A 25,960-nucleotide genomic window follows, 5' to 3' on the forward strand; every position below is an offset into this window, starting at 1 on the left:
TGTGTGTGTGTGTGTGTGTGTGTGTGTGTGTGTGTGTGTGTGATGGAATATTACTCAGCCATCAAAAAGAATGAAATCTCACCATGTGGAACAACATGGATGGATGAAGCTAGAGGGTATTATGCTAAGTGAAATAAGTCAGCCAGAGAAAGACAAATACCGTATGATTTCTCTCATATGTGAAATTTAAGAAACAAAACAGATGACCATAGGGAAAGGGAAACTAAACTAAATTAAGATGAAAATTGAGAGGCAGGCAAACCATCAGAGATGCTGAATTCTAGGAAACAAACTGAGAGTTGCTGGAGGGGAGGTGGGTGGGGGAAAGGGATAATTGGGTGATGGGCATTAAGGAGGGCACTTGATGTAATGAGCACTGGGTGTGATATGCAACTGATGAATCACTATATTCTACCTCAGAAACTAATAAAAACTAATAAAAACAAAATAAAAAGTCAAGAACCACTGCTGTGGAGTATGTTATCAGTCTTCTTGTCCAATAATCACATTTTGCATATAAAGGGAATGAAGCCCAGAGTAAACACATGGATTTTTTTTTTTTTTTACCATGGCTTTTTAAATTTGATAGAACTAGCTTGTGGCCAAGCCAAACCCGGGACCTAGATGCCCTGTTTCGAGACTCTTTACTGTGCCCTCCTGGGATTCTTCATTGCTGACTTAGCAGCCACCACCAAGACTTGGACATCCAAGTCCTCTGGCTACTGCTGCTTATTACTTAGACCCAGAGAATGGGCTAAGAACACTTCAATGCTTATGTGAGAAGATTCTCTCTACCTTCCCACCGTCTTTCTCCTCTGACCATATCATGGGCTCTGTGAGAGGTTTGACAGATGACAGAGAATTATTCTTTTGGAGATAATGGATTTTAATTCACTGTTTCCCTGAATTACAGCCTTTTGTAGTCACTGTAATGATCCCTTTGAACATAGAAAAGAAATTAATGTGCCATATTCCCTATACTTTCTTGGCATTTTTATGCAAAATATTAATGTTTTTGGAAGGACTTAACAAATGTGGGAAAGATTTAAGTGAGAATCATTTGTTTCTTGACTTTTAGAAGTCTAGATCAGAGATCAGCAAGCATTTTTGGAAAGGGCCAGATGAATATTTTGGGTTTTGTGGGCCATATGACCTCAGTTGCAGCTACTCAGCTCTGCCATTATAATGTGGCAGCAGCCACAGACAATGTGTAAACAAATAAGCATGACTATGTTCCAATAAAACTTTATTTACAAAAACAGGTGGCAGGCAAGATTTGACCAGATGTTCATCGTTCATGGACCTCTTTTCTTGCAGGGGTATTCAGTGAGGAGGACCACTATGCAATGAAATATGTAGTCTAGTTCTCCCAATTCCTAGTAGAGTTCAAAGGCAATTATGGGATAAAGATAAATGCCCAGACAAAAATATTTTAGGGTTTGAAATTTCAGATCCAATCATAATAGAAAACAAGGACTTTTTTTTCCAATTAGTATTTTGAATCCAAACATGAAACTCTATCCTATAACAATGTTCTATCAATTCTACCCTAAGTTTCTGAATCCTAGTTGATGGAAACTTATTTTTTCTTAGAGTTAAACACTTCAGGAAAAAGTATTGTGTAAATCCAAGGTAAAATCAAATGATGATGGTGCTAGGAGACTACAGGAAGATCAAGGTTGAGTAGCAGGTGCAGAAAACAAAGATCAAGTTTCGAAAGTGATAATGAAATAGTATTCACTTTGTCATTTTAACATAGGGCTGATGCCTGTGGTCTCAATGCTAATTGTGATCTTAAACGAATATGAACACATCAATATCCTATAATGATTCTATTTGCACACAAAGATTGCACATAGCATGTTAACAACTTGATAAATTCTCTAGAATTATGTCCAAATATCTGTAGGTTCTAATTTAAACATTGTGTCATCCTCCAAAACAGCAATGATTCCCCATCATCCATCTCTTGTCAATTTACTGAAATTAGCAGATTTAACCTCATTTAGACATTATTTTAATGTGACTGAAGCCAAGTTGGACAAATTCCAGATGAGAACAAGCACTGATGCCTCAGCAGCAGTTGGGTAATTAAAGTTTGTGAACATTATGGCAGTGTAAACACACGTGGTCCTGTGATTTCATATGGAACCAAGCACACTGTCATCACTCAGATGTGAAAGTAATAATAATACAAGCGTCTCTTGCTCAGCAGAAGTTGAACTTCTCCCAGTCATAAGCAAAGTCACACATTCATTCCTTGGAACCTCTTTTCCATCCTCTCTTTCCACACAATCTGGCATGGGGATGTGTGGCTTATCTCAGAATGTCAGATTGCCTGTATTGTATTTTCTATTGTCAAACACTAGTAACTAGCTACCATCTGACAGTAAACATTTGGGCAGGGGAAAAAAATACCATTTTGACCTCCTAAGAACGCACCAAAATCCTAATTATTATGAGCAGAGAAGTCAACACAACTCATGGGCTAATTACCATCACACATTAGCTGATTAGAAGCAAAACACCACAGCTTGGAGCACTGGGACAAGATGACGATAGAGAAGATTATGGGATGAAGCAGGCTATTCCTTCTCATGGAGTCTTTGAGCAGTTTGTCAAATATGCTCCAACATTGGCTTTCACCTCTGTTGAAACTGTGAGCATTTTCTCATCTGTTACTGTTTACAGACCGGTCTCCTGATTTAGGCTACCAAAAGGATTTCCATGGAGCAATGAGGGCTAGGCAGGGGTTCCCTTTAACCCCTCCAAACAACCAATGCTATGAGGGGGAACCTGTTTCCTTACAGAAGTGTTCCCATGAGTCTCACAACGAAAACAGGTGCTAGCCCAGGTTTACCCTGATGGGACTATGGAAATACAAGCTGCAATTCCACCTTGGAGCTGAAATTTATCCCAAAACTCCGCAGAGAGCAAAGCTCAGCAGCAACCACAATTTTCCTTGCCATAGTATCATATTCCTCCCTCTGACAAAGCTCACTTCCTCCCCTAAATATAATAGAGAGGGTGCCTCTAGCTAGGACTTAGTTACCCAGCAGCTGGACTTCCATTTATTCATCCAGCAAGTTTTAATGAATGGCTGCTATATGGCAAGAATGAGTCCAATAAAGAAAGATGTGAGCTATAATATTGTCTCTCATACTAAATTCATCAACTGGGTATTCTTCCCCAACTCAGTTCTGACCATCTTCATTTTCCTGACCACATTGTTCTTTCTTCACTGTGAGATACACAGCATGAACATTATAAAGGCATTGAACACACATATCCCAGTGTCTATATTATTTTTAAAGGAAATGCTAGTTCTTTTCTCATAAGCCCTTCACTGGGTGTACATTTAGAAATCCTGGCTTTCTCAAAGTCTTTCCTTTCAACTCTGACTCCAAAGCTTTATACTGCATATTAAGTTCATTTATGTCTACCATGTCCTTGCAAAAATATAGTTTAAATGATCACATACCCCACCCCTATAAAATAATGATTGTCTGGAGTGGCTTACCCATAGATCCTACCAAGATTTGTGATTGATTTACCCAAGTTGGTTTATAGAATGTGGATTCTAGAGGAATCAGCCTAAGTCGTGGAGAAGAAATCAGTAGACCGACATTTCCAGGTAACATTATATGATAAATGTGGATGATGGAAGCACTTTATTCTTGGGTATTAAGGGTTTTGTGGATATTTGGCCCCATCCCATCCTCTTAGCTTCAAATGGAAAGTAGAATCAGCAATCTGAACCCAAGGTAAAAATCTTCATGGAATTATCACATTATCTGTGATAATAAGCAAGCCCTCCAAACTGCTACACATGGAGTGACAGTCTCATTTTTGAGCACCTAGTTATCTCTAAGAGATAAAGTACCCAACAACCCTGCTGGTTTTAGAGAACAGAGCCTCCCCCAAGATCCGGTTCATCTCCGTTCAAGCTGGCTGCACCCTCTCTCCATCCTCTTTCTTCCCCCTGGACTCTGGCTGGCTTTCTCAGTTTGAAATCTTCTGCAGTGTTTCTGGTAAACTGCAATGCTTATCAACCATTCTCCCAATCCTTGGGGGCGTATTGAATAACAGATAAAAACACTACAGACTTGGACAAGCAATTATTTAGTTTTACAATAATTTCTAATGATTAGAGCAAGCCGATTTTTACTTGCAGCAGTCCGAGATGAAGAGGGAAAACTGAGATGAGCTCACCGATCCCCACTTGATTTTCAGCAGTCTGGGAACAGAATGTGATCTGCAAGCTTCATGGTCCAAAGAACACAAGAAGAGATGCAAGCCAGTGCAGCACATATGCTTAGCTTGTTGTCTTTTTACAAAATCATGCTGTTCAAGATCTTCTTTCCTATTGTTTCTCCAAGGTGGTTCTTGCCCGCTCTAGCTGTCACTGACCAAAGGGATTCCATGGACACTGTGTGTTGAGGGACAGTCAAACAATGACCAAAGAAGCCTGTGACCAACAGCCTTACATGATAGTCATTCAATCTGAAGGCATAGATGAGCTCCAGTAGCATCTTAGTTGGGTCTTGGTATATATATATATATGGGATTAATGGAACCCCACCATTTCAGACTTATCAATGTCCTAGAGGTTTAATGTCCCACTCCTGCCTGAAAAAGCCATGTCTGGGCCATACCATGTGGCATTTGTAATCAGCTGCCTTGTCACTGCCATCAAGAGACTCAATGGGCCACCATATTGTATGTTGAGTCTTCTCTTCTTTCATTCTCTATTCCCTTTTCCTTAAAGCAATCTCATGTGACACCCACCTCACTATTTTGGAAGAGAGGTACACTAATTTTTTTTATTTATTCATTTACATATTCATTCTCTGTAATCTTATCTGTGTAACCTGCACACCCTTCCCACCTCCCAAATAGGATTGTCAGAGAAAATATAGGCCATCCCATCACATTTGAATTTTTCAGATAAACAACAAATAACTCTTTAGTATAATAAAGTTTCAAAAATTACATGGGGAATACTAATGCTAAAAATTATTCATTGTGGGGCATCTGGGTGGCTCAGTCAGTTAAGCATCTGCCTTCAGCTCAGGTCATGATCCCAGGATCCTGGGATTGAGTCCCACATCGGGCTCCCAGCTTGTCAGGAAGACTGCTTCTCCCTCTTCCTCTGCCTGCTGCTCTGCCTACTTGTGCTGTCTATCTATCAAATAAATAAATAAATAAAATCTTAAAAAAATTATTCATTGTTTTTCTGGGCATCTTGTATTTTTACTTGCTAAATCTGGCAACCCTGCCCCCCAAGAAAAGATCTAAGTCTCTGACAATCTTCATTACAGATACTGAATTTTACAAATTGAAGGTCTGAAGCAACCCTGCATCAAGCAGCTCTCTTGGAGCTATTTTCCCAATAGCAATAGCATTTGCTCATTTCATGTCTGTGTGTCATACTTTGGTAATTCTCACAACATTGCAAACTCTTTCATTATTATTACTTTTAAATTCCTGCAATCTCATGATAAAACTTGAATAGATGAGGAGTGGCTTCTTATGGGTGAGCAGTGGTTTCTTGAGATGCACTCTATACCTGGAGAAGATGCTCTGAAGATTGTTAAAATGACAACAAAGGATTTAGAATATGACATAAATTTAGTTGATAAACCAGAGAGAGGGTTTGAGAGGACTGGCCCCAACTTTGAAAGTTCTGTGGGTAAAATACTATCAAACAGCATCACATGCTACAGAGAAATTGTTCTGAAGAGTCAATCAATGCAGTAAACTTCACTGCTGTCTTATTTTAAGAAATTGCCACATCCACCCTGACCTTCAGCAGCCACCGCCCTGATCAGTCAGCAGCTGTCAACACTGGGGAAACATCCTCCACCAGCAAAAAGATTATGACTCACTGTAGACTCAGATGATGGTTAGCATTTTTTAGCAATAAAGTGTTCTTAAATTAAGGTATGAACATTGGTTTTTTAGACATAAAGCTATTGTACACTTAAAAGACTGAAATATAGTGTAACATAACTTTTATACTGGGAAACCAAAAAATTTATTTGACTCGCCTAATTGTGGTAGTCCAGAACCAAACCTACAGTATCTCTGAGGTATGCCTGCAAATAGGGAACTAGACAACTTTTATAAAGTCTAGATATGCAAGCTATATCCTAAACATGCTCACTTCCAAAGACATGTGCCATAATTAATATGTATAAACCTTGCACAACTAAAACCTAGAATGTTTTGAATGCTTAAGCTAGAAGAAGGTAAGGTGTTTTCCAGATTCTTAGAAACCAGTTAATAGGGGCACCTGGGTGGTTCAGTTGGTTAAGCATCTGACTCCTGATTTCAGCTCAGTTCCTGATCTCATGGTCATGGGATCGAGACACGCATCAGGCTTTGTGCTTGGTGGGGAGTCTGCTTGAGAGTCTCTCTCCTCTTCCTCCCACTCTGTCCCTCCTTGCCTTCTCTCTCTTTCTCTCAAATAAATAAATAAATCTTTTTTTTTTTTAAGCAGTTAATAGCCAGGGAGATCATGCTCGCATTTCATTTTGGCATTTATATTAATTTGCTTAACCTCACCTAACTCTCTCTCCCATTCTCTCTCTAGTTACCTGAACAAGAATAAGTACTTGACAGCTATTGATAAGGATGCATTTGGAGGAGTGCACAGTGGACCAACCTTGCTGTAAGTAAGACAAAAGAATGTCAGCCTTTGTTTTATGTTATTTGGAATGGAGGGGGTCACGAAGAGGAGCAGCCAGTGTTCGTGGGTAGGGAATGTTGATGTCTTGGCTAAAGACTTGTCTAAAGGCTTAGCTCCTCCTGTACAGGCTACTGCTTGGAAGAAAGTCCTTGTTCTTTGAGACTCAGAAGATCTCCCACTCTACCATGCCATCCTGATGCCTCATCAGGAAGTCACCCCGGTGTGGACATTCATGGTGTCCACTCTTGTGGAAAAAAACAGATATTTTTGAGCAGCTGCTATTTGGAGAATTCTGAGACACAGGATGATCTACAAATAGGTGGAAGACAATCTATGCAGGGAAAAGTGTGTACGAATGTGGATTGCACAATGCCTGGCATGAAGAAGGAAGAGTATAAACGGTTTGATTCCTATCCAGTAAAACTTGCCAGCACTGGAAACGATGGGACGTAATTAGTTTAAACAGCATGAAAAGATATTTACTTGTTCATTTCTAAGATTTGCATCCCCCCAGCTTATAGGTAACCAAGTTCTGTCAATTCTGCCTCTCTCAAGTTTCTTTATCAGTGCCATCTTGCCCATCCCCTGGTTTTACCTTTGTTTAGAATCTCACCATTGACCGTAATAAACACTGAATAATGTTTTGAATGAGTGGGGAAAAAAAAAGAAGAATCTCACTATTGAGCATCTTATCTGGTCAAGTCCTTGCCAAAGCAGAGCACAGCACCCCAGGAGACATACAAGATAATCCATTAGAGGCAAGAAGAAATATTAGAGGTTCTATTTATACTTAAGCTTTTAAAAATAAGAACAAATTAAGTTTTGCTACTATTTTATACACAGATGACTGTGGTCCCTCAGGTCTCAGGTAGGTAATGGAGGCATCCCAAGGGAACAGGGGGTGATCCACAGTTCAAGACTTAACATCTGTGACTCTTTCAGTTTCAACAATTGTACCTCTCTTTCAGATTGAATGCCCCTAGTTCAGTGAATTCATGGCCTTATTTTCTTAACAGATAGACTCCATATGAGAGGGAAGAGTGACCCTGAAAATCTACTGCACCACATGGGGGTTCTTTGTTAACTCAGGGCAAAGTACTTAAAAGCATTATGCATTTTTCTTTCCACAATAACACAAGTGGAAAAAAAAAAAGGTGTTGACCTTTTCTCCGATTTTTTTTAACCTCGAAGAAACTTTTAAAGACAACTTTAACTGTTCCTTCAAGATAAATGTGATATTTCACTAATGAATGTTGTATTTCTGAAGAAATTTGTGCTTTGGAAAGGGCCTTTAAAAACAGGTATTTAATGAGAATGGTGAATGTCACTTAAGAAAATTACATCTTGTTAAAACCAGAAATTGAATTTTACCCTGTTGAAAAAATATTTCGAATTAATAACTACAGGGGTTTAAAATCCATGTGTCTAAAATATGAAAATGAAACACCTTCAGGTTAGTATACAAAGACAACTGATTGACATCTGAGAATATGAATTTCAGTAAAAACATGCATTTAATTCCTGAATTGGATTGAGAGATGAGAATCTTAACTTAGTAAATACAGCCAAGCCTGCCTTATTCCATGTGGAACCATCTATCTTTGTGCGGTAACTTTTTTATTCACAGCCATTTAAACCAAAGCCAAAATAAACTGAACCAGAAGCAGACCTCTGGAATAGCTATATCAGAAAGAGTTAAACAGCAATTTCCAAAATTAGTGAAGTACATTTAATTACACTGCTCTCACTTTAGTGAAATTTTTAAAAAATAGTCTTTATTTTTATCTTATACTTTTGAAATGTATGTTTAGTGTTCTTTATAATGTGTATAACATGTATTATAGTAATGTGTGTAAAGTTCATAGATGTACATATGTTAAAGGCACATACTCAAACATTTTTTACTTGTGACTATGTGACATAGAAAGAATTTAAAGACCAATGATGAAGACCACAACCACTCAAATTGGAGATCTGCTACAAGGTAAATGGCTGGCCCCAGAATTTACGTCAAAATACAGCTTCCTTTATGGAGAAAATCTTCCCATGAGAGCAAAGTTGCTCCAACTAAACAGTATGCTTTATGAAGTAGTTGGCTTGCATTATACTATAAGCTTCTTACGTTTCTCAAGGACTCATAAGTAAGTTAGCCAATGGGCACCATGCTTTGAGTAGCACTAGTCTAGATGGCAAGAGCCCCATATCTCCCTTTGTCTTCTATGTTGTTCCCTCTCAAGTCCATCCTCCCCAAACCTCTGTGTGTTAAAGTACAAATAGGATCTTAACATGCAGTGTTGGTCTCCCATAGTCCTTGGGATAAAGACCATGGTGTGGTATGCAAGAATCTGTTATAATCTTCAGCTTTGTCTCTCACACCACTATATACCCCTGACCAATGATACATCCATATTAGCTCCCCTAACGCTCCAACCTACATACGTGGCTATGTTAAACCCTTGTTTTTCATACTGCTTGAAAAATCCTATCACAATCTTATCTGTCTGATAAACACGTACTACCATTAGACATTGAAGACTTCTCTCTGAAGTCATTCTTGACCCTTCTTCTCCTTAGGTAAAGATAAACATTTCTTCTTCTATATTCCATTACCTCTACGTATGCATCTTAAAGCACCAGTAATAAGTTTCTGTCTCTCTCTCCAGGAGTTCCTACAGGACATGATTGTGTCTGTTTCATTTCTACAATTCTACTTCATTTCACAATGCCTGAAACACAGTACTAGCTTAATAAATGTTTGCAAAATTAACATGGTATACAGTAAATGTTTGAATCACACTTCTGTAAATACTATAGCGTTTAAATAGCGGTCACATGATGAGGCACCTGTGACACATCCAAGCAGTGATGTCTACAGATGCGAAAGTAACAAGAGCCATCAGGGCTGGAGATGTATTTAAGATGCTTTGGAATGTAGGTGGTAATGGGAGATATGAGTATAGAGGAAATCTCAATAAATTGAGAGAATGGAGAAGCATCTGGATGGTTCAGATGGTTAAGTGTCTGCCTTCAGCTCAGGTCATGATCCCAGGATCCTGGGATCAGCCCCGCATGGGACTCCCTGCTGGGCAGGGAGCATGCTTCTCCCCCTCCTGCTGTTCCCCCTGCTTGTGCTTTCTCACTCTCTTTGTCAAATATATAAATAAAATCGTTTTAAAAAATGGATAGAATGGAGACTTCTGATAACCCTCCCCACCAAAATAATTTTCCCTGATTCTTCCTTAAACAACATTAAAATGGGAATACTTTATGAAAAAAGAGCATAAATTAAAAAGCATAAATTCTCAGTGATAGAGTGGAAGAGTGACATAAATAAGTGGTCTTGAAAATCCAAGCGAGAACTGCATGCTAACCATGCTGATTCAAAATCACTAAATCTAGGAAATATTTCATCAGTTAAATCTTAAGTATTTTGCACGTGGGGGTATAGGTGACATTGAATTTGGAAGACTTTAAAAACTTCACCTGTTACCCTAGATCACCTCTCCCACACTGCCCAGGTGACCAACTACTTTTTATTAACCCCAGAAGAAAACTAGAGTTTACTTTCTGTTAAAATGCCATCACCATAGTTGAAGGATAATAGGCACAGTTGAGAGTAGAAGTGAAGCACTGTCTGCAAACAGGCTTATGTGAAAGTTCACATACTAAAATGTAAGACCAACTAGTTTCTTATCCACTCAACTCACAGAATATTGTCATCAAAGTTAATACTTTCCAGATAGGAGATTAAAGTTCTGGGGAGGCTGACAACCCCAAGGAAAGAAAAAACCTACAAAAATGCTAATTGATATTTTCCTAAAGACACTGAAGTAAAACCCTTCAGGCAACAAACAAAAACACACAGAGCTCTCCATAAGCCTCCCCCACAAACATGAACATGCATCCAAGCATCCCCAAACCTTAGCGGAAAGCTGTTGACATGAAAAACAGAGACTAGAACAGAGAAGGGAAATTTAAAGGAATAGAAATAAAGCGAGAAACAGAAAACTTTAATAAAAAATTATAACAAATATCCTCAGAGAGATAGTTTTTTTCATCTATAACTTAACTTCTCATAGAGTAATATTCTGAAAACAAGAAAAGGCTTTTGACTCCTAGAATAAAACATAGGGAAAAGTTTCTTGACATAGGCCTTAGTGATGATTTTTTAGATATGACACCAAAAGCGTAAGCAACAAGACCAAAAATAATCTAGTGGGACTACATTAAATCAAAAGGCTTCTGGGCGCCTGGGTGACTCAGTGGGTTAAAGCCTCTGCTTTCAGCTCAGGTCATGGTCTCAGGGTCCTGGGATCCAGCCCCACATCGGGCTCTCTGCTCAGCAGGTAGCCTGCTTCCCTCTCTCTCTCTCTCTGCCTGCCTCTCTGCCTGCTTGTGATCTGTCAAATAAATAAATAAATAAATCTTAAAAAAAAAAAAAAGGCTTCTGCACAGCAAAGGAAATGCTTAGCAAAATGAAAAGGCAACGTAAAGAATAGGAAAAAATATTTGCAAATCTTATGTCTGATAAGAGGTCAATACCCAAAATATATAAGGAACTCTCACAAATCAATTTTTTGAAAAACCCAAATAATCTAATTGAAAAATGGGCAAAGAACATGAACAGGCCTATTTCCAAAGCTACAAGTAAGAGGCAATTTTCATTTATAAGTTGAGTAAATTTGGGGGACATACAAATGGCCAATAGGAATATGAAAATGTATTCAACATCACTAACCACTAGGAAAATGCAGTAACCATAATGAGATGTATCCCCACATATGTTAGTATAGCTGCTATCAAAAAGAGAAGAGAAAACAAGTACTAACAAGGATATGAAGAAAAAGGAACACTTACGTGCTGTTAATAGAAATATAAACTGTACAGCCATTATGAAGAACAGTATGGAAGTTCCTCAAAAAATTAAAATTAGAATTGTCATATGATCCAGCAATGCTACTTCTGGGTGCATATCCAAAGGAAATGAAATCACTACATTGAAGTGATATCTGCATTGCCATGTTCATTGGAAAATTATCACAATAAGGAAAACATGGAAACAAGTACTTATTACAATAAGTAAAACTTAGATGAATACTTTTAAGTGTTGATCAATGAATAGATAAAGAAAAGATGGTGTGTGATATATATAATGGAATATTACTCAATCATGAGAAATCCTGCCATTTGCAACAACATGGATGAACCTTAAGGCCACTATGCTAAATGAAATAAGTCAGACAGGGAACGACAAATAGTATAGGATCTCACTTACATGTGGAATTTATAAAAGCCAAATTCATAGGAACAGAGAGTAAATTGGTGGTTGTCAGGGACAGTGGGTGGGGAAAATGGGGAAATGTTGGTCAAAGGGTACACAATTTCCATTTATAAGTTGAATAAGTTCTGGGAATCTAATGTACAGCATGGTGACTATACTTTAAATAATACTGTATTGTATACTGAAAAGTTTCTAAGAGATCTTAAAAGTTCTCCCCCCATGTACATCCAAAAAGAAATGCTGGTTATATGAGGTAATGGATGTGTTAACTAATCTTATTATATTAATCACTGTATATATATATATATAGAGAGAGAGAGAGAGAGAGCAAATCATCACATCGTATACTTTAAATTTACACAATGCTATATGTCTATTATATCTCAATAAACCTTGGCGGGGGGAGAAGAAGTCCTTGGAAACAAAAAATATGGTAGTCAGGGCCATAGGCAAATGCATATATAACTTTAGGATATATTTTTTAAAGATTTTATTTATTTATTTGAGAGAGAGAGAAGCAGACTCCCCAATGAGCAGGGAGCCCAATGTGGGGCTTGATCCCAGAACACTAGGATAATGACCCGAGCCAAAGGCAGATACCCAACTGACTGAGCCACCCAGGTGTTCCCAACTTTAGAATATTTTGACAGCCCATTCCCCCAAAAGGTTTTACTAGTCTGAGTTCCACTAACCAATTATTAGAGTGTCTGTTTTTTCACAGGCTTCCCAAAATATACAATGTATGCTTTAATGTCAAACATTCTTGTAGGTGGTATCTCCCTATAGTTTTTATTTTGCATTTCTCTAATTATGAGTGAGGTTGGACATCTTACTATCTCTTTGTCTAGTTAAGTATATTTATTCTTATTTTTTCCACATTTTTCCTAATAGGTTTTATGCTTCCTTGCCCCCAAATTTTCATAGTTATTTATAGATCATAGTTATAAAATTATATCTTTATATATGATATCATTTGTAAGTACCTTTTACCATTTTGTTTTTTGTCAACTTATTTTGTTTACAGTGAGGGAAAAATATGGTAGTCAACACGCACACAAAATTAACCAGTTTTTAAAGATAGAGTGGAAAACAGCTCCCAGAAAAGAGAACACTCAAAAATAACATACGGAATAGAGGAGAGAAAAGATAAGAAAATTGTAAGTTCAAACTTTTGGAGGGGGAAATAAAAACAAAAAAAAAAAGGAAGTTGTGAGAGATGTTTTCCCATAAATGAAGGAAATAAGTTTTCAGAATAAAAAGATCCGTAAAGAATTCCCATGAATGAAGAAGAGCTCATGGAGGTACATCATAAGTCATGAAAATGCTGTGATAAGGAGAATATCCTAGAAGCTTTTAAAGAGAAAAATCACGTTACCTGCGAAGATTGAAGACTCCACATGCCATCAATCTTCTTAGCAGTAACATTGAAAGATAGAAAATAACAGAGTACATCCCTCAAATTCTGAGGGAAAGTTATTTCCAGACTATAAAGGATAGAGGTAAAATAAAGACATTTTCAGACATGAAAAGTCTCAAAATCCTGATTTCCCATTCACCTTTTCTTGGAAGAAAAGAAAGAGGAAAATTAGGAATTCAGAAACAGTGGTCAATACAGGAAAGAAATAAATGGAATTCCCAGGATGACCAGAGGTCCTGGGAATCTTGAGACTAAGAAGTCTACTCCAGAGCTTAAGGAGAGCTCCAGGAGAGAGTTCTAGAAATAAAATAGATTGATAGGCTATGATAGTCATACAAGATTGACTGTATGAAAAACTTTTTCTAGATGTTTCAGAGAACTTAAGAGCACACAAAAGACTTAGCAAGAGGTCCACTCAAACCAAGGTATGTAAATAAAACAGAGAGAAGACAGAAAGCTACACAAGAAAGCTACACAAGAAAGGAAATGAAATCAAGATATGCAGAGTTGTAATATCCAAAATACTAAATACAGGTTTAACCAAATATGTCCTAAAACTGTTCTGGGACATTAGAGGGGTTGTCTGGAGAATGTGTGTGGGGGTTAACTGAAGTGAAGTGAGCTAAATCCTCATCTTCCATAACAAGAAATCAGTGGATGAATCAAAAACCAATAAATCAAGAAATTATGGAAAGAAATACCTGTTAAAAGTTAAAAGTAGTTGTTCCAGGGACATCAGAAAGCAGACTAGAGGAGAAATAGCACAGGGGCCTGCTGCTGTATCACCAAGCTTCCAGTGTAATTTGCTTTTTAAAAATAGGTCCACATATTATTTTAATGAAAACTAGAATTGAATTTAAAAAGAAAACCACAAAGCACAGGAAGAGGAAATAATGGAGATGGCAGCGTTTGAAAAGGCAGTAGCAGGAAAGCACAGAGTAGATGAAGAGTTCAATCTCCCTCTTCAAATTTCAAACACAGTTTTCTTAAAATGCATGAATTAACCATGGGTGGCTTTATGACATCACCTTAATTCTTGTCTTGAACTTCTGTCAAAATCTTTTACTGTATTCCCCACAAGCTTTCTCCCCATTAACTAGATTTTAAGATCTGAGGAAATTAATTATGTCTTTCATTTTTTGTAATTCCCCCATTTCAAAAGACAAGATGGCAAGTACAATAAATATCTGATAAATTGTAACCTCATACCAAATAGCCATGATTTGGCTGAAATTTGGTATAAAAGCCAAACTTGGAAAATCTTAAGCTCCAGCTAAAGAGAATAGAAATGTATGACATACATATTTCTGCCTCATAAAGATATTTGAGAAAGAACACAGTCATTTCTAACAGGCAACTAAAGCAGTCTAACTTGCCCACTCATTTTACCCTCTTTTTTTCAAGGTTAATTCTCAAAAAAGAATCTAATTCAAAACAGGTGCAACATTTAAAGCGAGATCTATTCTCCAATCATTGTTATATATTTTAAAAATGCCTTTTAAATTTAGTTCAGGAGTTGAATATTCTTTTACTTATTGATTTTCTCAATCAAGATATGTAATCTCATTTTCCATTTTTATGCTTTCCATTTTTGATTATCCTGTTTTCTTTTAATCTTATTTTGAAAGAGAAGCTCTTGCTGTTTATAATCCCAAAGGAAAGAACACACTGAAATGCAATGCCTTCCATAATAAGCAGAGTTCTCTAAGGTCTAAATTATGTAACCCACATTAAAAAGCACTTAACTTACTATTGAAAATGACTCTAAGAGTCCCACTTACTATTATAAGTATCTCCTAAGAAGAGGGCATTTCTGTAACAATATCCTTGAGTTTGTAGAACATGTCTCAACAAAAATAAACTTTGGTTGTTATTAGCTGATCAAATTAATCATTTAAAATCTAAAGGTCATGGCACTGCCATGGTTTAGAAAAGAATAAGCTTTTTATGTTCTTTTCTTTTACTCAGTAATCTTCACAAAGTCACACTATTAGATGGCTGAAAAATAGTGGCAGAGTTTTTTGGCATGTCTGAGGTCCACAGGTGTGCTGAATACATGATTTTCTAGGTTGATCCTGGACAAAGTTTTTTTTATTGAGGTATAATTTATATACAGTAACATACAGTGTGCAGATTGGTGAGTTTGGGCAAAATTATGTTAGCCTATCCTAATTCAGGCTTTGAACATTTTCATCACCCAGAAAGTTCCCCTCTTGCCCCAGCTTTCATAGACAACCACAGATCTATTTGTTTTTCTCATATAAAAATCTAGGAGTAAAGCTGTTAGGTCACAGGATAGATATACATTTAACTTTATAGGAAATATTGCCCCCAAAAATCCCATTTTCTATTCAAACCAAAGAGGTATGAAAGTTTCACACTCACTAGCCCATTGTATTGTCAATCTTTTTGATTTAGTTATTCTAGCTGCTATAAAGTTGGGGCTTATTCTCTTTTTCCCTGATGATTAATGATGAGCATCTTTTCCTGTACCTAGTAACCATTTGTATTTTTCTTTTGTCAAGTGTCTGTTCAAATACCTTATCTTATTTAATTGGATTGTTTGTCTATTATTGAGTTGTGATCCTGAGTGAATTTTAGACCTAGATGAAATCAGCTTTAGTCCTAACTCCCAGCCCTTCACCATCCATAGTTTATCCTCTCTTTCCCTTCTCTCTTTCCTTTCTAAGGAGAAACAGCTAATCTGAAGCAAATTCGTCAAAATGTTCATTTACTTACTTATTCTGCAGGCATTTTAGTGAGACCTACTGAACTCCATGAGTGTTATAAGGATAAGACACAACTTCTGGGGGCACCTGGGTGGCTCAGTGGGTTAAGCCTCTGCCTTTGGCTCAGGTCATGGTCTCGGGGTCCTGGGATAGAGCACCTAGTCAGGCTCTCTGCTCAGTGGGGAGCCTGCTTCCTCCTCTCTCTCTCTGCCTGCCTCTCTGCCCACTTGTGATCTCTCTCTCGGTGTCAAATAAACAAATAAAATCTTAAAAAAAAAAAGACACAACTTATGCTTTTAAAGAGGTTACAGTCAAATTTAGGAGAAATGTGCATAAGTAACTATAAGTTTAATGTAAAAAGAGCCATGAGAAGTATTTAGAGAATCAAGATACCATTTCTAAGTAGGGTGACCAGCAAAGGCCTCACTAAAGAAGGTGATATTTGAGATGGGCTTCAGATGAGGGGTAGAATTGCAATAGAGAGAGAGTTATGAGAGAAAGAACAAAGGCAAGTCTAGAAAAACATAGGATGTGTTCAAAGAACAGTAACAACAAAACATAACTTCGGCCAAAAGATAGTGTTGGAAAAATGTGTTGTGTTGAAATCATATTGTGGGGAACATGACCTGACTCAGGAAGTTAAGGGTGGCTCACTGAAGTATTACCATGCAAATATTAGTCATAGTTACATAACCCATTACAGTTTGTGGCCCTCTTCAAAGCACCCCTATGCCTTCTTTCCTTCACCTTTGCCCATCCTTGGCCCTGTCTTAGTCCTGGATACCTGTGTCCCAGCCACTGTGCCCTGACTACTCGTTTGCATCTCCTGGCTATTTGGCAGGCACGGGACCTTCTCAGAGAGCATCGAGATTGCACCCAAAGACTTAATCAGCCTGGCACACTTTGTCTCCTTTCTGTGCTTGCCAAGCAGAGCCTTCAGAGCAGTTCTCTTTGAGAGGAAAGGAACCTCCTAAGGTAGAAAACCAGAGAAGATTTGTTGCTAGGCTGTTCTGCTCATGGGAGTGAGAAATGAGTTGCAAAGATAAACATACTCTTACAGTTCCTGGCTTGGGCATCAAGTCCGACCGGCACCAAGGGAGCCAAGTTTGGGGAAGCAATGGAAGCAGGTCATCCCTCCTTCCTAAGACACACACCTGTGTCTCCAGAGGCAAGTAGGTGACTTGCAACCACTTTGTGGAGTCCTTGAAAGCTGTGAGGAAGGTCATAGAAGAGTTTGAAGAGAAAGAGTAGACAACTACTTTTCCAGAACTTTGTGCATGCTCACTTCTTGCTGATCACAAGAGGAGAGTCTACTTCAGCCCTAGGAATCCTCAGACTGGAAGAATTGTGTCAACAACTCAGGATAATTGGATAACAAAAAAAAATCCAAATTTACCGACCAGTAGCATCTCTTACTACCATGGCCACTGATAGGAGAAAACAGGGCTAATGCTTTAAGTCCCAGCAATCTGTCATGGTTACTTTCTGTAGCAATTGAGAAATCATTTGCAGAGCATTCCCAAACTGGAGTGATGATTCTTGTAGGAGAGAGATGATGGGGTCATGACAAAGGTCCTCAAAGTTGTACAAACATTTGTATTTCTTCAACTGACTAAAAGTGCAACAACTATCATCCTCAAAAGTTTTTTACTTTAACTAAAAGTTCTCCAAAGCACTGAGAGCCACTGTTCTAGAGCAATGACCTAAAATGATCATTCATTTTACAATGAGGGGATTCAGTCTGAATAAATGTTTTCATATCTATGCCAAGCTGAAAAGTAAACTAGAATGACTTTTCACCCTTGAGAAAGAATAATTCACAAACCCATTTACTGTTTCTTGTAACACGGTTTTGCTAAAGCTAATTCTTTAAGTAAGGGCTTGTCACATTGAGAGAATCTAATAGAACATAAAAGAAGATTTGCTGAGTTTGAGTTCTAGGAAAAGAAACTTGCAAAATGTTCTAAATCATAAATTCTGAAAAGTTTTATTAACTAGTCACTTCTCTTTAGCTAGGAATCCTCAACAGTGCTAAATCTTAAGAACAGGAAATAAGTAGGAGCACTTTTTCTTTGTAACTTTAAGTATAAATAATCTACATTTTATTAAGTGCTAACTAGCTCTATGCTAAACATTTTTATATAAATTATTTTCTTTTATCCCATCAACCCCAAAGGATTCTGACTTTTCTAACACTACTTTTCTCACATTTTTTGGTGATTTCACCCATTTCAAGTCTCAGTTACGTATGGGGTGAAAGAAGAGAAATAAGATTGCATGGGGCCAAACAGCTGAGGCAAATATAATGTTATGTAGAAAGTTTTACTCATGATTTTACAATTAATTAGAAGATGCTAGCCATAGGCATACTGATAGGAGGGGTGAATCAACCTAGGATTAAAATTTTCAATAAATAACCCACAAACATAAGCACGAGAAGCAGTTTTTGGTGTAAACAATGAGGCATTCTGTTCTTCTCAAGTTACTATGGATGAGTACTAAATTCTTTGACTCTTCTGAGATTTTTACTCTTGAGACAGATGGAAGGAAATAAGTAGTTAAGGGTCTTCATTCTGACGCATTATTTCTGCCAGGTCACTGAAATCCATTTTGTTAATTATGTTCTGCTTCTGATTCTAAAGGAAATAAATACCTTAAAAGAAATTGGACTTTTCATTTCTCACAGGTAGCACTGAGATCAAACCTTCAGCCACTATGGTGATGGTCGTTTTGTATGTGTGTTGGGGAGGGAGAGAGGACTTAACACTGAAGACAAGGATAGGTTTGTGTTTAGCCTCTATCCGGCTATTGGCAATAAGTTGCCATCATTTCCTTTCATCATTGTGTGGTAAAGAGCCAAGCTTACTGAATTACGGTATATGGATAGTTTTTCTTTGAAGAATCCATCATGCGAAGATAGTAAACTCCATGAGATTTTTTTGGGTCATGGAAGCTACAGGCTTAAAAGAAATGTAATTATATAAACTTGAGAGGAAGAAAAAGAGGACAGCAGTGATATCTGAGTTACAAAGCAATTTTATATACATACAAAGAGATTAGTAATTTATGATCATCTGAATCTTTGGCCTATTATTATTATTATTAATGGCAGACATGTTTGAGCTTCAGCTGTGTTATAGGTTCTTTACAGATAGTAGATGGCCTTGAGCTTTTTTAACTATTCAATGGCAGGTGTTATAATCCCTCTTTAACAAATGAGAAACTGAGGTGCAGAGATGATAGGTAAGTTCCCAAGGTCACCTGGCCATAAGGGGAGGTGCTAGAATGCAAACCCAGTAGTAACTAACCCAGAAACACCATTTCTTCCTAGCACACAAGGTTAATTCTTCTCACATAGGATTATTTTTGCATCTGTTGTTCTCCAACTTTGCTAGATCATTTTCTTAAATCTCTGCATAAAATAGTCCAGGTCTTTAGCATCTTCCTCAGGAAAAAACCAAAGTCCTCACAAAGAGCATTCAAAGACCTTGCTATAACAGCTTCTTACCCATGACCTGTTCTCTGATTCCATCTCCTACTTCTTTCCTCCTCATCACTCCACACCAGCCATACTAAACAAGTCCACTTAAGGGTTGTACACTGTCTTCTCTATATAGAAGGCTCTTTCCCCAGATATCCATGAGGTTTGCTCCTTCACCTCTTTCAAGTTTTTGCTTAAAAGTTATCTTCTCATTGAGGTCTTCCCTGAACACCCTATTTAAATTTGCAAGCTTCCCACCATTCTTCATCATGCTTCCCTGTTCTGTATTTCTCCATGATGCTTATTACTATGCCCATCTGGATGTCTAATAGACATCTCAAACTCAACCTGTCCAAAACTGAGCCCCTGATCTTTTCCTCCACACCTCCCTCACTTGCAATCTTCCCCATCTCAGGAAATGGCAACTCCATTTTTTTTAGTTGCAGACCAGAAATCTCAGAGTCATTCTTAACTCCCCTTTCCCACTCATATCCAATTCATGAGAAAGTTCCATTGATTCTACCTTTTAAATCTATTCAAACTCCAGCCATTCTCAGCATCTCCAGTGCTCCCTCTCTGGTCCAAGAGACCATCCTCTCTTTTGTTGGTCTCCTCATTTCCAACCTTTGCGCTCTTTGGTTTACTTTCCAAGCAATAGCCAGACTGATCCTTTCAAAATAAGTCAGATAACATCATTCCTCTAAAGACTCTTGATCTCACTCTGATAAAAAGACAAAGTCTTTCTGATGGCCTACAAGGCACACATGATCTGGCTCTCCATTACGTATCTGACTTCTACATTTCCTACTCCTCTGCTGTCTCAGCTCCCACCACAGTGGCCTCCTTATTTCTTCAAACACAGCAGGAACGCTCTTACCTCAGGGCTTTGGCACTAGCTGGTCTCTCTGCCTGCACTGTTCTTACCTCAGATTATCAACATGTTTCTCTCCCTCACCTCCTTTAGACCTTTGCTCTATTGTCTCTTCCATGAGGACTTTCCTGACACCATCCCTAATTATGACCCCACTTTTGAGTTCTTCCTTTCCTCTTCCTGGTATTCCTTTTCCCCACAGTCTTATTATTATCAAACTTACTTTTTTTTTTTAAGTGTCCCTCTCTCCCCACTAGAACATAGCATGAGAAGAGCAGGAATTCCTGCCTGTTTTGTTTACTTCTATGGCCCTAGCTCCTAGCAACATAGACCAATACATAGAAAGCAATCAGTAAGTATTTGTTAAAAAATGCATATCATGTTTTTAAATTCTTATAACCAATCAAGTCACTCTCTTGAATGTATAACTTTTAAGCCCTTAAGTTATTTCTGAATCAGTATTAATAAATTGCTTAAACTGCCTTTTAAGCAGTAAATTAATCTTTTTTCTGTTTTAGATGCATATCATCTACAATTTGCAGATGTGACTATACATCTTTAATGGGTCAGCTTCTACCTATCAATCTTTAGGAAAAAAACCCACATGTATTAGAAGCAAACAAAAGAAATCTCCAATTGCTGCTGAAAAACACTGGCAAGCTAAGTAGTGCTTATTTCATTGCAATTGAATTCATCAAAGGTTCATCTTAAATAATAATGACAATACATCTCACAAAAATGGAAATTGTTCCAGTGTTTGGGGATGTTAGGGTATATAATTGCTTGAGGAGCAATTTGTTTTTCCTATGACATTGAATATCAATTGGCTCTTTTTTGTTTTCCTGGCATCATTCAAACTCAGTGATCTTCTTGCCCTGTGTATAAGCCGGCAGATCTCACCCTCTCCAAATTCACGTCCTGTTACTTTCATTAGACACTTAACTTGAGATGGTTCCCATGACCTAGACAATTAGGCTTCCAACTGTCTGCCAGGCTGAGCTCAGCTGCATTCTGTTTTGTGACTAAATACTTGCTAGAGACAAATTCTCAGGAAGCACAGTGCCCATCACTTGATGAGCCCTTTGTGAAAAGTGCTCGAATCACTAAGAGAGAGGGCAGCCCTCCAGCTTGAGGTTTCCTTCCATATGGCCGCATTCACAAATCATTTCGGATCCCTTTATTGCTGATAGCCACTTTCCATATTCTCTCACTCTGAACACAAAGTTTTTAATGCTACTACATTTTGAAAGTTTTATTTTAGAAAAGAAGGTACACTATTAATACATTCTGGATTCAAAGTGGGCAGATAAAAATTTGGGTGAATGAGGAAAGATACAACTTGAAAGAACTTAAAGTGATCCCTGCCTGGTTGAGTTTGGGGCTTTCATCAGACCAAGACTCTCTCTCCATCAACTTGGGGGATGCAAAACTGTCTAGTTGTCTAGTTGTCTGGCTGACTCAGCCCCAATGAGTATTTGTTCTAAGCTCTTATGCAGATATACATGCTAAATGGAGTCATGGTGAAGAGTGATACATTGAACCTAAGCTTTTATTTCCCCTCCCTCATAAGAGACCCCTGAAAAGATGGGAAAGGAATTTTTAATATACATAAATCCATAAGGACAGAGAGAACAGATGAGGATACATGGGTAGTCTGGTGAGCTACAGAATTCTGAAAGAAAAAAGGCAGAGAGAAGGAAGACAATGTAAGAGTACCAGTCCCTGAAAGCTTGTATCTGGAGGGACCTGCCTTGCCCAGCAGAACATCTGAAGAGCATGGGACAGGGAGGTGATGGGTGTGGCCTGGCAAGAATGAGACATGGGGCGGACGCCTGGGTGGCTCAGTTGGTTGGACGACTGCCTTCGGCTCACGTCATGATCCTGGAGTCCTGGGATCGAGTCCCGCATCGGGCTCCCGGCTCCACGGGGAGTCTGCTTCTCCCTCTGACCTTCTCTTTGCTCGTGCTCTCTCTCACTGTCTCTCTCTCTCTCAAATAAATAAATAAAATCTTTAAAAAAAAAAAAAAAGAATGAGACGTGGGGCTAAAGACAGAGGATTTATTGAAGGTTTACATCTGGAAATGTTACCCCACTGCCCTGTTCATGCAAAGTGCCAGCAGCCAAGAGTACCTCCCTTCTAAGCTAGAGACTTAAAGTCTTTACTCTGAAGAAGTTGAGAAACTCTAAAATAAAAGAGACCTCCATATCCTGGCATTTTATGGTCCAACAGCATAATGGCCAGCTCCCCCACAGAATTGCCCTAAAGCAGAGTCTGCCAGTGGACAAGATCCCAATCAGATTTTCAGTCTTGTTCTTAAGCACAAGCACACAACCTAGGATCACCAGTAAAAGAACGCTTATGACGTGAAAGACTGAAACCAAGAAAAACAAGAGGAGTGGAAATGAGTCTGGAGAAGCCATACACATTTCAGAGAACAGAAGAGAACTTTTAACAAGGCCACCATTAATCATCTGAGATAAATCTGAGAAGACATTTTTCACAGTAATAATGACAATAATAACAATAGATATTTATTGAGAACATATGTCAGCTATTGTTGAACAAACCCAAGACAAAGAAACTGATACACAAAAGGGCTCAGTGACTGATAGTAAGTAAGTGCAGAAGCCAGGATTCAAACCCAGAGAGTCAGAATTTAAAAGCATTTCTAAACAGTATGTGTCCTTCCTCACATATACTATAAAAAAGGACGAGAAGGGGTGCCTGGGTGGAGCAGTCGGTGAATTGTTTGACTCTTGGGTTCAGGTCAGGTCCTGATCTCAGGGTCATGAGATCGAGGCCCTTGTCGGACTCAATTCGGCAGCGTGTCAGATTCTGTCTCTCCCTCTGCCCCACCCCCAGCTCGCATGCATGCTCTCTCTCTCTCAAATAAATAAACCTTAAAAAAAAAAAAAGAAAGGAAAACATGAAAGCTCTTCTTAAAATGTATCTATGCATTTGACAATTATGTATTCAGAACCTTCTGTCTTTCAAGCACCAGTATAGGTGCCAAAATATGGCAGTGAAGAGAATAGGCAGAGTCCCAGCTTTCATCAAACTAAAACTAAAAAATTCAAATCCGGGCACAGAAAGGCAATACTGCATGATCTCACTTATACGCATAATCTAAAACAGCTGAGCTCATCATGAGACAGTAGATTGGTGGTTACCAGGCTTGAGGGATGGGCCAATAGAGAGATATTGATCAAAGGGTGCAAAGTCTCAGTTATGCAGGATGAATAAAGTCTGAGGATCTAAGGTTCAGCATGGTGACTACAGTTAATAATACTCTTTTGTATATCTGAAATTGCTAAGAGAGTAGATCTTCAATGTTTTTGATCATAAGGAAAAAAAACCTACGTGAGGTGACAGGTATTTTCATTAGTTTTAATTGTGGTAATCATGTCAAAATGTACACATCTATCAAAACACTACGTTGAGCACCATAAATCTATACAATTTTTATTTGTCACTTATACTTTGATAAAGCTGGAAACAAAAATTTTTAATTAATTTTTTTAATTCAGTAGAAGAGATAGAAGATACAGTCAAGGAATTCTACCATTAGACTCAATACAAGTAATAGGGAAGGGGCACCTGGCTAACTCAGTAGAGCATGTGACCCTTGATCTCAGGTTGTGACTTTGAGCCCCACATTGGGTATAAAAACCTACTTAAAAATAAAATAATAAAAAATAACAGGAAAAATTACAAGCAAAAAATGGAGAGAAATCTGATGAGTATAGGAAGTTCCTTTTTCACTTAGTAGGAATTACAGAGAGGGAACAAAGAACATGAGAGGAGTAAGTTATTCGGGAAATAACACCAAAAATTGTCCTAAAGCTGAAGAGCATATCCATCCAGACTAAAGGTTTCACCCCCACGCCCAGGAGCCAGCACAATAAGTGCAAAAAGATCCACACCAAAGCATACCTTCATGAAATCTCACACTAGGAACAAAGAGAGTGCCATATAATCAGTTCACAAAATAGACATGTGCCAAATCATCATGTTGCATGTTGCAAACCTACATGTGTTATACATCAATTATATCTCAGGAAACCTCGAAATTAGAGAGAGAGCGAGAGCGAGAGAAGAGAGAGAGAGAGAGCCATAAAAGCTTCCAGTGAATAAAAACAAGTCAAAGACCAAAAATCATATCAGTCTTACGAAAAGCTACAATGAGTACTAGAATTTGGTAACGCCTTTAGAATTCTGAACAAAAACTATTTGCCACCCCAAATTTTATAGCCAGGTAAGGTATCAACAGAATCTAAGGTAGAAAAAGTCACCTTCAGACATGCAAGGATGCAGAAAGTATCTCCCTCATATGTAACCTTTCTAAGAAATTACTCAAAAATGTGCTCCAGTGAAATGGAAAAAATCAAGAACATTACACAAGATTCAGGAAGACATTCCCATTGGGGACAAAGAATACTCTTCTAAGAAGCTTGACATACATTGTGTAGACATTGGAGGAACCATGATTTCAAGCTGGAAAGCCATGCAATGAAATCCAAGTTTTAGAAAGAACATCCTATCCTAAGTCTGAAGGTGGGTTCTAAGACCAATCAGGAAGTTTTTGTGCAGCTTAGGTGAAATGTAATTCAGACCCAAATTAAGGTGGTAGTAAGGAGAACTGTGAGACTGTAGATAGTTACAGACATAAAAACAGCTAAGCTAACATCTGATTAGAGGATGTAGTTCAAATGCATCTTACTGTAGACATTCATGGCACAGCTATAGGGCAAGGGCAAGAGATACTCCATGAGAATACAAGTCCCAGAAGATGGTGGAGAGAAAAATAGGACTTAACACCAGTAGGCTCGGAGGAAAGAATCACTCCATTTGGGATTTTTTGCGTGGAGAAGCAGCACTACAACCATTTTCAAGTGTAAAGGAACTCCTACATTCCTTTCTGATAGCAGCCAGACTTTCTGATTAAAACTGTAGATCTTGGGGCGCCTGGGTGGCTCAGTGGGTTAAGCCTCTGCCTTCGGCTCAGGTCATGATCTCGGGGTCCTGGGATAGAGCCCCACATCAGGCTCCCTGCTCAGCAGAGAGCCTGCTTCCCCCACCCTCTCTGCCTGCCTCTCTGCCTACTTGTGATCTCTGTCAAATAAATAAAATCTTTAAAAAAATAAATAAAATAAAATTGTAGATCTCTGCAAGAGAAGTTAAATCCCAAAAAGCGGGGGAGATTACCAAAGTAGCATGAGTGGAGCAGCCAGCATCTGGAAAGGGCAGGGGCTCAGGAGCAGTTTAGGTTAACAGCAAGCCTAATGGATTAGAGCTACATCAAGTGGCTCATGCCAGCAGGGAGTGAGATGGCTCCAGATCGATTCCAGTTGGGGCTGTAAGTGGCTTTAGGCCCTTGAGATGATCTTGGAGATGTAGGCAAGGGCCAGATCTTCAGGACATTAAAGAACATGGCAGGAAGAGTAAATGTTATTCATGGTACATTGGGAAGTCACTGAAAGGTTTTCAGC

At 38.3% G+C, this 25,960-nt stretch overlaps 1 protein-coding gene across 1 annotated transcript in view; it reads left to right on the forward strand.

Annotated features, from left to right (window-relative positions):
- The window catches only part of TSHR (thyroid stimulating hormone receptor), a 157,263-nt gene that overhangs the window by 122,646 nt on the left and 8,657 nt on the right, over nt 1-25,960 (forward strand). Inside the window, exons 5-6 of the mRNA XM_032878501.1 lie at nt 6,596-6,673; nt 8,616-8,675. Coding sequence (XP_032734392.1) covers nt 6,596-6,673; nt 8,616-8,675 — 138 coding nt within the window. The remainder of the gene's footprint in view (nt 1-6,595; nt 6,674-8,615; nt 8,676-25,960) is intronic.

The sequence above is a fragment of the Lontra canadensis genome, unplaced genomic scaffold (assembly GCF_010015895.1).
Source record: "Lontra canadensis isolate GAN:19392208 unplaced genomic scaffold, GSC_riverotter_1.0 scaffold64, whole genome shotgun sequence".
Lineage (NCBI taxonomy): Eukaryota > Metazoa > Chordata > Mammalia > Carnivora > Mustelidae > Lontra > Lontra canadensis.